This window comes from Solanum stenotomum, chromosome 12 (genome assembly GCF_019186545.1).
Source record: "Solanum stenotomum isolate F172 chromosome 12, ASM1918654v1, whole genome shotgun sequence".
In the NCBI taxonomy this organism is placed as follows: domain Eukaryota; kingdom Viridiplantae; phylum Streptophyta; class Magnoliopsida; order Solanales; family Solanaceae; genus Solanum; species Solanum stenotomum.
In genome coordinates, this window is record NC_064293.1 from 27,338,840 (window position 1) to 27,349,732 (window position 10,893).

The 10,893-nt window shown below is 34.7% G+C and overlaps 1 protein-coding gene across 1 annotated transcript; it reads left to right on the forward strand.

The window, feature by feature from the left end:
- Positions 1-768: 768 nt before the first annotated feature.
- Positions 769-10,817, forward strand: LOC125846538 (probable starch synthase 4, chloroplastic/amyloplastic). The gene is made up of 17 exons (XM_049526000.1): positions 769-909; positions 991-1,139; positions 1,791-1,992; positions 2,994-3,075; positions 3,214-4,282; positions 4,366-4,417; positions 5,238-5,360; positions 5,450-5,525; positions 5,620-5,804; positions 5,882-6,076; positions 6,183-6,254; positions 7,109-7,318; positions 8,711-8,836; positions 9,544-9,693; positions 9,776-9,837; positions 9,933-10,008; positions 10,182-10,817. Exons 2-17 carry the CDS (start codon positions 991-993, stop codon positions 10,356-10,358), a joined length of 3,006 nt encoding a protein of 1,001 aa, XP_049381957.1. The 5' UTR covers positions 769-909; the 3' UTR covers positions 10,359-10,817.
- Positions 10,818-10,893: the final 76 nt, after the last annotated feature.

Here is a 10,893-nt window from a genome sequence, read left to right on the forward strand (position 1 = left end):
ATATTAGAATTATCTATTATATTTTAAAATGAGTTAGATAGTTACATGATTGTAGTATAAAATTTATCATGATATAACTAACATCATGAACCAAATATATAGTAGATTTAATCCGAGTTCTCCATGGGAATTACTCCCTTAATCCTTCCGACCAGATCACCTTTCACTTAGGAGGACAAACTTGTATCCTATATCTAAGGGACGATCCAGAGGATACTGATCAATGGTTCATCTAAATTTTTGATAAAAAATAATAATATTTTTTTAATATATATAATCAAAATTGCTTTAATTCTTTATATAATTACAATATCTAAAAGTTCATAACAAAAGTATAATACACTATCACAAAATTATTCTAAAAAAATATTCCATTTATTGATCAAACTTTAGTTCAATAGAAAACTAAAATCGAACGTGAGTTGTTGATTTGTTGTGTACTACTCTTTAATAAGTCGTTTATTGGTCCATATCATTAGTAATTATATCATCATATAATATTTCATCACTCATTTGATATTCTTGCAAATTATGATTATTTTTTTATAAAATATAAACTTTTGAATCAATTTTTTTATTTTAAAAAAATTGAAATCACGATAGAAAATTCTCAAATCAGTTTTTTTGAAGAATTTGAGATTTCATATCTATCAAAATATTAATTTCATCTTATGATTTCAAATTACGATAGAAAATCGTATGAAATCGCATGCGCATTCATGTAGCATAGCGTAACGAATCATCCTATTTCACCTAGTCCGAGATATTTCCCCTCTTTTTCTTCGCCGAGTCCGAAGATTGGTGCACTTTTTTTCTGAAGAAAAATAAAAATAAGAAAGAAGATATATGCACTTTTTATTAACACACACCTAAATACTCGTTTTCAGGAGTCGTTGGTTCTAAGAAACGGTTTGTTCCTTTCTCTCTTCTCTCTATCTCCCTCCCCTCTCTCACTCTCTTCTTTCAGCTCAGATTTTTGCATTCCTGCAGATGGAGATGAAGATCTCCAATTGTTTTTCGACGCAAAAATGGTGCGGAGGAGCACCTTTTTCTAGACAAGTAAATGTTCGATTCTATCCACTACCTTCTCAACGCTTGCCTCCAGCTTCAGGCAAAATGCGCCAGCGCCGCAATTTCAGGTAATCCAATTCTCTCCATTTTCGTTTTCTCGAAAATTGAGCGGAATTATATTTTGTAAGGATCAGCAGATTGTATTTCTGAAATAATTGAGCTGGTTTCGTTCAGTGATTTGAGGTTTATATGTGATTCATTGTACTTATTTTTAATTGAGTTGTTTAATTAGGTTTTGGAGTTTCTGATCAATGGAGAGTTGTGGAGACTGGAGAGTCAGTTGCTATTTGGTTTATTGTGATTTGAGGTTTTGTGTTGTGGAAAATTGTTCTAGTTTTTTTTTTTTTCGGTTTTAAATTAGGTTTAGGGGTTTATTTGAAAGCCTATCGGGATGAGTTGTTGAGTGGATTTGAGTTGACGAGAATCATTTGCTTTAGTTTCTGTTAGCAGGAGTTGGTTCTGTGATTTGAATATTTGTAATTGTGGAGAAGTCATTTGAGTTTTTGAATTGTTATGATTCCTGGAACTTGGAACTGCAAAAGATGAAAGCAATTGTGATTGAAGAAGTTGCAATTTATTATGTAATCTGGAACTTTAGTTAAATGGATTGGTGAAAAATGTATTTCTAGAAGTCGAGTAGATCATATAGTTGGGATCACGAAATCGATCTTCTTTTCTATCTCCTGCTGCATTAGTTAACTTTGTTTTGAAATTTCTAGTTTGCAGAACAAAAAAAAACAAAACAAGACGATAAATATTGAACGCCCACCAGATGTTGATCTTCAGTCAAGTGATGATGTAGATTCCGATACTGAAATTATGTCCAAACAAAGCCTATTAAGTTCAAATCAGGAAGTTTCAATCGAAGAAAATGTTGACACTTTGACGGAAACCAAAAGTTCAGATGAGATTACTTATTCGGTATGCTCTTTGAGATATTACAGTATGAGATACTTGTAGTCAATATGTACTGTATGTGTGTTGAATAAGGGTTTTCAGGTGTGTCATCCAAATTAGCCCTTTCATTGAATTCTCTGAGTGGAGCTTTTCACAAATCCTGAACCCTATTAAAGCTATATGAAAATCTCAGGCATGCATCAAAGAGTGCCTTGAAGAGACATGCTCTTATTTTGCCATTAACAAATAACTAAGTGTCTCTCAGCATTTGAACTAAATTGCTGTATCTTGTGCTTTTTTGATGGATAAGAATTTATATTATGACGTATGAACTATGTGCCAGGGGTGGGTGCTTCCATTAGAAAAAAGAGAGTCCCCAATGTATTCATATTCAATATCAAATGGCTTCATATACACCAGAGTTTTAGTTTCTGTACACCAACAAATACTGTAAGAAAAATGGAGTTCTTTAAATAGTTTAAGTAGTAATTAAAAAATTCCCAAAAGATTAACCAAAGAAAGCTTAATGCACTTGCCAGACCTTCATGCCACATTTCTTTCTGCTGAGTATATAGGCCCCTGAGATTTCATGCCAATCAATATATTTAATGCAGGTGAGTAATTATCTTGGACCTTTCTTTGCTTCTTCTCCTTCTCAATCTACCAGCACTCCCTTACATTTCTACGAACCTAAAATATCTACGATACCATTTACATAAATATGGAACGATCTATCATCAGTGTATAACAACTTAGAGCATCAAATAATATCCAGTTTATTGCTGTGTTAGGAGCAAAAGGTTAGGAATTCACTAGAGGTTTGTGCATATCATACATCTTCAGAAATAAGCTCTACTAAATGATCTTTGTTGCTTTGTTCCTCGCTAATAAGGAAATTGAAAAGATTCTTGTTTCGTATGAAGTCTTTAATTGGTATTGTCTTTTGCATTTTTCTCTTTTGTCAATTTATCCTAATGGTGCAAATTACTTGGGATCATAAATTGAATACCTCATAATTGAAACAGTCTGTCGACTCAAACGAGGAGAGACAACCTTCAAGTGTTCATCTTAAGGATTTGATTGGCATGATAAGAAATGCGGAAAAGAGTAAGATAGTTCTGGTTTTCATTCTTTAAGTTCACTTATTTTTACTATTTTATGGTTTTCTCCTTGGGAATTGTGTGAATTTCATCAAAATTAAAAGATCATTGTGTAACTTCATTACCTTCTGAATAACATCTGTAGATATTCATCTACTCAATGAAGCTCGTGTCCATGCGTTAGAAGAACTTCAAAAAGTTCTTGGAGAGAAAGAGGATTTGCATGGGAAGATCAATATCTTAGAAATGAAGCTAGCAGAAACTGATGCACGGCTCAGAGTTGCTTCCCAAGAAAAAACACACGTGGAACTTCTAGAAGACCAGTTGGAAAAGCTAAAAAATGAATTGTCTAGCAGCAGAGGCAGTGAGGAAAATGTGCTTCATGTGAATAATTCAGTTCCTCTTTCACGTAGTGATTTTGTTAATTCTCTGAGTGAGGAATTTGATTCGTTAAGGAAAGAAAATATATTATTGAAGCAAGATCTTCAAGCGATGAAGTCAGAGATTAGCTTAGTCAAGGAAACAGATGAACGCATTTTAATGCTAGAGAAAGAACGATCAGTTCTTGAATCTTCTTTAAGTGAGTTGGAATCTAAACTTGCTGCATCTCAGGAAGATGTTTCAGAGCTCTCTTCCTTGAAATCAGAGTGCAAAAATTTATATGAAAAGGTGGAATACTTACAAGCGTTGCTAGCTAAGGCAACCAAACAAGCAGATCAAGCAATATCAGTGCTACAGCAAAACCAAGAGCTGCGGAAAAAGGTTGACAGGCTTGAAGAATCTCTTGAAGAGGCTAGCATCTATAAACTTTCATCTGAAAAATTACAGCAGTATAATGAACAAATGCAGCAAAAGATAAAACTTCTTGATGAACGCCTTCAGAGGTCTGATGAAGAGATACAATCTTATGTCCAGCTGCATCAGGATTCTGTCAAGGAGTTTCAAGATACACTCAATAATTTGAAAAATGAAACTAAAAAAAAAGCTCTAGATGAACCTGTAAACGAGATGCCTTTGGAATTTTGGAGTCGGTTATTGTTGATGATTGAAGGTTGGTCTATGGAAACGAAAATCTCAAAGGATGATGCAAAGTTGTTAAGAGAACTGGTCTGGAAGAGAGATGGAAGTATTTGTGATGCATATATGTCATGCAAGGAAAAGAATGATCGTGAAATTCTAGCGGCATTTCTTAAATTTACTTCATCACCAACACGGTATGTCTGGTTTCAATAATTCGTCACTGAGTATTCCTAGTTTGAGGATATAACTTGCAGTTTCTTTTCTGGTCAACCAATAGTCCAGGACTGCATATCATCCATATTGCAGCCGAGTTGGCGCCTGTTGCAAAGGTATAATCGCTCACCTCTGTGGATTGCCATCCTCTGTTAGATGAAGATATGAAACTTAAGCTTTATTTATTTGTGTAACAATTTCTTCAGAATGGATTATTGGATTGTATGTTCTGTATTTAGACCGAAGTTGTTTTCTCCTTACATCGATGTACTAAGGGTGGAAAGACAAGTTACTAAAAATAATTAAATTATAGCACCTTGATTTAAATATGAAGGCAATTAGTATGAGTTGGTTATAGATCATCTTTATCATAATTCCAGATAACTCTAGGTTAGACCAGAATCACATGCACCTAATATATAAAAAAGTTATGTTCTCTTCGTCTGTGCATTGTGGAATTTTCCTGTTGGCTGATGCTAATGTTTATTTGGTAAAAGTGTATACTCTCCTTTTCTCAAAAAAATGTTTGTTTAGTACAAGTATAGCAAAGTATGCTGCAAGCATCGCTGGCCAATGAGTGGTATGAGTGTATGAAAAACAAGTACACTGAACACGATTTATCATAACAGTCTCATTTATTCCTTACTGTGCAAGATAATCAAAATGCAGCCAGTATTTATACTGTTGTGATCTTGTGTCTCTCTTTTATTTGTATTTCGTTCTTTGTTAGTCTGTTATGCTCTGAAAGTTGCACGTTCTGTTGATAGACAGTAATATATCATTCATGATATTTATGTATAATAAGCTTTCATGGTCAATGTTTTGGTCAATTAAGCAACAACTATGAAATTATATACTTAATATTAAGCGACAACTGTATTGGAGGCATTTGTAATGTTTAAATTATCTAAAAGGCGTTTCTTAACTGTCTCACAGGTAGGTGGTCTAGGGGACGTGGTGGCAGGTCTTGGCAAAGCTCTGCAGGAGAAAGGACACCTTGTGGAAATTGTTCTTCCTAAATATGATTGTATGCAGTACGAGTCAATCAAGGACATGAAGGTATGCTTAAAAATTGACATTCACATCATTACCTTAGTAGCCAGGTTGTGATATGATTTTGGATTGCGCAAATGGTTATGCTTTTACAGGTCTTAGATGTGGTGGTTGAGTCATATTTTGATGGTCGGTTATACAAAAATAATATCTGGACGGGCACTGTTGAAGGTCAAGAGTATTTACGCTCCACAAGGGTCCATTTCTTGTTACATTTTTTGCCTGTAGGTTTGGCTATATCATATTTATTTATTTTTGTTTTCAGGCCTTCCAGTTTATTTTATTGAACCTCAGCATCCTGGTAAATTCTTCTGTAGAGGACAACTTTATGGAGAGCACGATGATTTCAAACGATTTTCATTCTTTAGCAGGGTAGCACTTGAATTACTACTTCAGGCTGAAAAGAGACCAGATATAATTCATTGCCATGATTGGCAAACAGCTTTTGTTGTAAGATCGATTCCAATTTCTGTGGTAACTTTTAGCAGCTGTTTTTCATACATTCAGGATTCTATTATTTCATGAAGGCACCACTTTATTGGGAAATATATGTGCCAAAAGGATTGGACTCAGCGAGGATTTGCTTTACATGCCATAATTTTGAGTATCAAGGGACTGCACCAGCATCAGAATTAACATCTTGCGGTCTTGATGCTTATCACTTGAACAAACCAGATAGGATGCAGGACAATTCAGCAAATGATAGAATAAATCCCGTGAAGGTAGCAAAATATCTGTTGATAACTGGTTGTAACTGATCTTGGTGGCACCTTTCCTTTCATGTCAACTTTTTTAATACGTTGTCGATGTGGTTCTTTCTTGTTCCAGGGTGCAATTGTGTTCTCTAACATTGTTACCACAGTTTCACCAACTTATGCTCAAGAGGTCCGCTCTGCTCAGGTATGAATTTCATTTCTCTAAGCATCTTCTCTCACATTCTGTTTTCATGCAGCATCCAGTCATTTCTTTTTTGTCTTATACTTGAGTAATTGGTTTCTCTAGTGAGGCATGATAGGTTTTGTTTGAAATACAACTAAAATAGGACTTTGACTTCTGAATTATAGTTTCTGCACAGCCTGAAATGACCTGTTGCCATCTTCATAAATAAGTAAAAACTTCTGTTGTTGCCAAAGAGTCTCAAAATATGTTTCTTTTCCTTCTTCAATATTCTTTTCCTTGTCTTTCTTTCTGGTATTAAAGATGGTGAATATTCCCCTGATGTCTTCAAGGTTCGGTATGAAATCTAATGTCTTCTGTAAACAAGTGATCCGAGACATCCTTGATTTTGTAGAAGGTCCAATGATCATGTCTTTGGGTCTTCATTGATGATTTAAGTTGCCATATGGCCTATATATTTTCAAGATGGTAAAACATACTACTTTTGACAAAAACTTTAGAAGACCTTGAAACTTATTGGTGGTACACCTGATATTTGACTTGATCAGAAGCTTATTCAGATCTGTGAAGTCCAAAGGTGGTTTGGCAGAAGGATCTAGTTCTCTTCAAAAATTGAGTGCACTTTCATTTGACCTAGGCTTTGTTTCATATGGTACATGATGATCGTTAAGTTTGTAGAATGATCCAATTTGCAAAATGATTGTATAAATTACTTATGCATGTTGTAAGTAAAAAATCCCCTCCTACTAGGCAAGGAAAAAAGTTACTTTGACAACCTGTTATCATGTTTAGATAATCCTTTACACCTTGCCTGATGAATTTCTGCCTCAAAGTCAATTTTCATTTCTAATGTACAGGGAGGAAAAGGACTTCATGCAACAATTAACTCCCATTCTAAGAAATTTGCTGGAATTCTGAATGGAATTGATACTGATGCTTGGAATCCCGCTTATGATAATTTTCTTAAGGTCCAATACAGTGCCAGTGACATAGATGGAAAAATAGAAAATAAAGAAGCTTTAAGAAGACTTTTAGGGCTCTCTTCTTCTGACTTTAGACAACCATTGGTAAGAATTTCCTTTTTTTATTATTAAGTTATGACTTATGGTTATGATGTCAGTAATTTATTTATCAGTGAGTGATTATGATGTCAGTATTATACTGCCATATCACCACAATGCTTTTGTTAGTTTATGACTGACCTTTTAAGTATGAGATTCAATACGAAAATTATTACTTCCTCTGTCTCATTTTATGTGAAGGTATTTGACTTGATTGAAGTTTTAAGAAACAAAGAAGATTTTTGACTTGTAGGTCAAATATATGCGAAGTGTCAATATTTTCCTTTAAATGAGTGATGGAGATAGTTCCACATGTATTTTCATTTTAAATCAAGTGGATTCCAACAAGCCATGTCATTTCAGGTAAATGTGATGCTAGGATTAGATAATTTTGTAAAAGAGAATGTGTCGTTCTTTTCGGGAAAAACTAAAAAGGAGAGTGTGTCAATAAAATGGGGAACAGAGGGAGCAACTACTAGCTTGCATTCCAATGGAATTAAGGGATTCCAAGTTTGGATTTGGTGGCAAAAAAATGTTTAAAAAAGCGGAATACTGCTGAAACTACCATTGGTTTCAGAGGATTCCACTAGTGTGAATTTTCTGCAGGAAAAAAAGAAAAGAAATGCACTAAGTGATGACTGTGTTTATTACTAACTGAGTCCTTGAACAAGATTATAAAGAGAGGCAAGATTACATGCAGTGACTGAATTTAGTTGGAATTTCTCAGCCTAACCTTTAAATCTGACTATGAATTCTCTAGAGCTGCAAAGCATGCTGGCGGGTCTTCCTAAATATTTGTATCCGTGTGTGTCATTTAGTTTCATTGTATATTGCATGGTTTATTATCCTTCTCTCAAGGTAATCCTGTTCACTCCATTAGTTAACATGGGATAATATCTCATCAAAGTTAACTCTAGAAATATTTCATTTTAAATAAAAACCCTTTTGAATAAAGTCTAAGTTCATCGAAAATGTTAGAATAGCATGACATATGACAGTTGTGATGTTTTAGATTCCATGAATCATCCCACTGCTTTTATTTTATCTTAAATAATATTTGGATGACATTATGACAATGCTGCACTACTCATTTTATTAATTTATTGTACCAATTGACCTTTCTTGGCATCATCATCCTTATATCACAAATTCTGATGTAAATGTACTCATTGCTTATAACTGAAGTTGAAAAGCAAAGACAACAAAAAAGACATGGCGTACGGAATGTTAAAAGTTTCAAACACGATATTGGATGAGTAAGCTAATGATTTAAGAAGAATAACAATTGGGTGGATATACTAATTGACATTGCATTATAATTTGCTACGGTTACTCTTTCCTTTTTGATAAAAACTTCCATATCACTTGCATATTTTAACTAAGATTGCCTGGCTACAGGTTGGTTGCATAACAAGACTGGTTCCTCAAAAGGGTGTGCATCTTATTAGACATGCCATATATAGGACTTTGGAGTTGGGAGGTCAATTTGTTCTTCTTGGTTCTAGCCCAGTGCCGCATATTCAGGTAATGATTTCCTTTTCCTATGCTATAAGTAAATACAATCATCATGTCGTCTTAATGACGGTGTCAACATTATATATTTTGCTGATTTTAGCACACAGATAAGCTACTTTAGCTCAATTTTTGAACTTCGTTTATCAATAAAATGTGAAATACGGAAGAAGAAAAATAGGTTCTACATGTCCAGTTTCGTCAATACGAATTCACGTCTGTACAGGAACAAAGCTGTTGGTTTTCAATTTTATGTGTTGGATCTTCTAGTTGGGGGTCCATGAGAATGAACAATTCAGTAACCTATTCCTTCCAGTCTAGCAGTTAGATCTTTTTGTTCCTGTGCTAATCAAGTCAGAAATCCTGCCTTTATGGAGACATCCAAAACTTGGAAACCCCATAGCAACTCTTTCTGATGATTCAAGAATGGTTGGTATCAGCCTCAGTTATATTCTTTATAAAAGGTTGGCTTGTCTTTTCTTTGAGATGATGTCTTTGTTAAGGTAAGGGGTGCTGGTTTCTTTAAATTTCTCTGTCAGATGTTTTTGGCTCAACTTTAGTATGTTATATCTTCCCTTTTTCCACGTTTATTTCTTATCAAACCATTCATGTGAACTTGTCTGCACTTTGCTGTGGACTCCTCCACTGTTGCTCCACCCCTTGTGCATCCTAGCATAATGTTTAGAACTTTGTCAACTCATACATCAATATTTGTGCAGAGGGAATTTGAGGATATTGGAAACCATTTCCAAAATCACGAACATGCTCGGTTGGTATTGAAGTATGATGATGCTCTTTCCCATTTGATATATGCAGCATCTGACATGCTTATTATCCCTTCCATCTTTGAACCTTGCGGCCTTACTCAGGTCATTCCACAGTTGCCTGAACGTGTAGAATAACTCAATACTTTTAAGTTCTAATGATTGAATCTGAATTCCATTTGTGCAGATGATAGCGATGAGATATGGATCGATACCAATAGCTAGGAAAACAGGGGGCTTGAATGATAGGTTCGTCGATGCGGAACATCAGGACTTCTTTACTAGTCAGCATTCATGGTTATACTGTTTCAGATTTATTATTAACCATTCAAATCTGTTTGCAGTGTTTTTGACGTTGACGATGACTCAATCCCCCTTCAGTTTAGAAATGGATTCACATTTGCGACTGCTGATGAACAGGTATCGGCAATTTAATAGCTAAGAGCCTAATACATTAGTAAAAAGTTGTCCAAGACACAATTCTAGTTCAGTTTTGTGGCATTATAGCAAATTATTACAGTTCAGAATTTGCATCAAGCTTTGCTTTTTAAATGAAAGATATAAAGTTTGATGTTGCACTGTTCCATGACCAGGGATTCAACAATGCCTTGGAACGTGCATTTAACTATTACATGAACAATGCTGAGACTTGGAAAGAGCTTGTTCAGAAGGTCATGAGCATAGATTTTAGTTGGGATTCATCAGCATCACAATATGAAGAACTTTACGAGAAGGCTGTGTTGAGAGCAAGAGCTGCAAGTCGTAGTTGACCTCATTCCGATCATGATTTGTTAATTTATTGATCTAGTTAGCTGCTTGAATATTCCATCATTGTGTGGCAATAGCATCCACTCGAGGATAACAGGGCGAGCAACCACTTCACTGACCATTGTGATTTCACAGTAAGTATAATGCATTTACAACCTCGGATATCAAGGGTGTAAGGCAGAATTGGCATACCAGCTGTGAAGCTTTTCCGGCAAGAAATGAGCAACTCAGTTTAATTTACAATTTTGTGTAAATCTTTATGTTGTTAGTACAATATATTCTTTTGGGCCAAGTAAATACTTTTCATAGTGCTTAAAGCAAGAATATAGACAGTGTAGTCAACTTGTTTACGTTCGTGAGATCATGTATAGATTTTTTTAAAGAGAATTCATTAAATTAAATAAGCTGCTGTAGTTGTAAATTCAAGTTTAAGCTTTCAACATAGTATTACAGTTTTTCTAGTTATTGCTCATATGTGGAAGTGTATAATTTGTTAATGCTTGATTCATGGGTTGGCTTAGGAAAATGAAACTCAGT

Bases quoted from the DNA above. Each gene is read 5' to 3' on its own strand.
- LOC125846538 (XM_049526000.1), top strand. From the start codon at position 991: ATGGAGATGAAGATCTCCAATTGTTTTTCGACGCAAAAATGGTGCGGA. The intron at 5,526-5,619 runs GTCAAGAGTATT...TTTTGTTTTCAG, and splicing joins CTGGACGGGCACTGTTGAAG to GCCTTCCAGTTTATTTTATT. The intron at 9,838-9,932 runs GTTCGTCGATGC...ATCTGTTTGCAG, and splicing joins ACAGGGGGCTTGAATGATAG to TGTTTTTGACGTTGACGATG.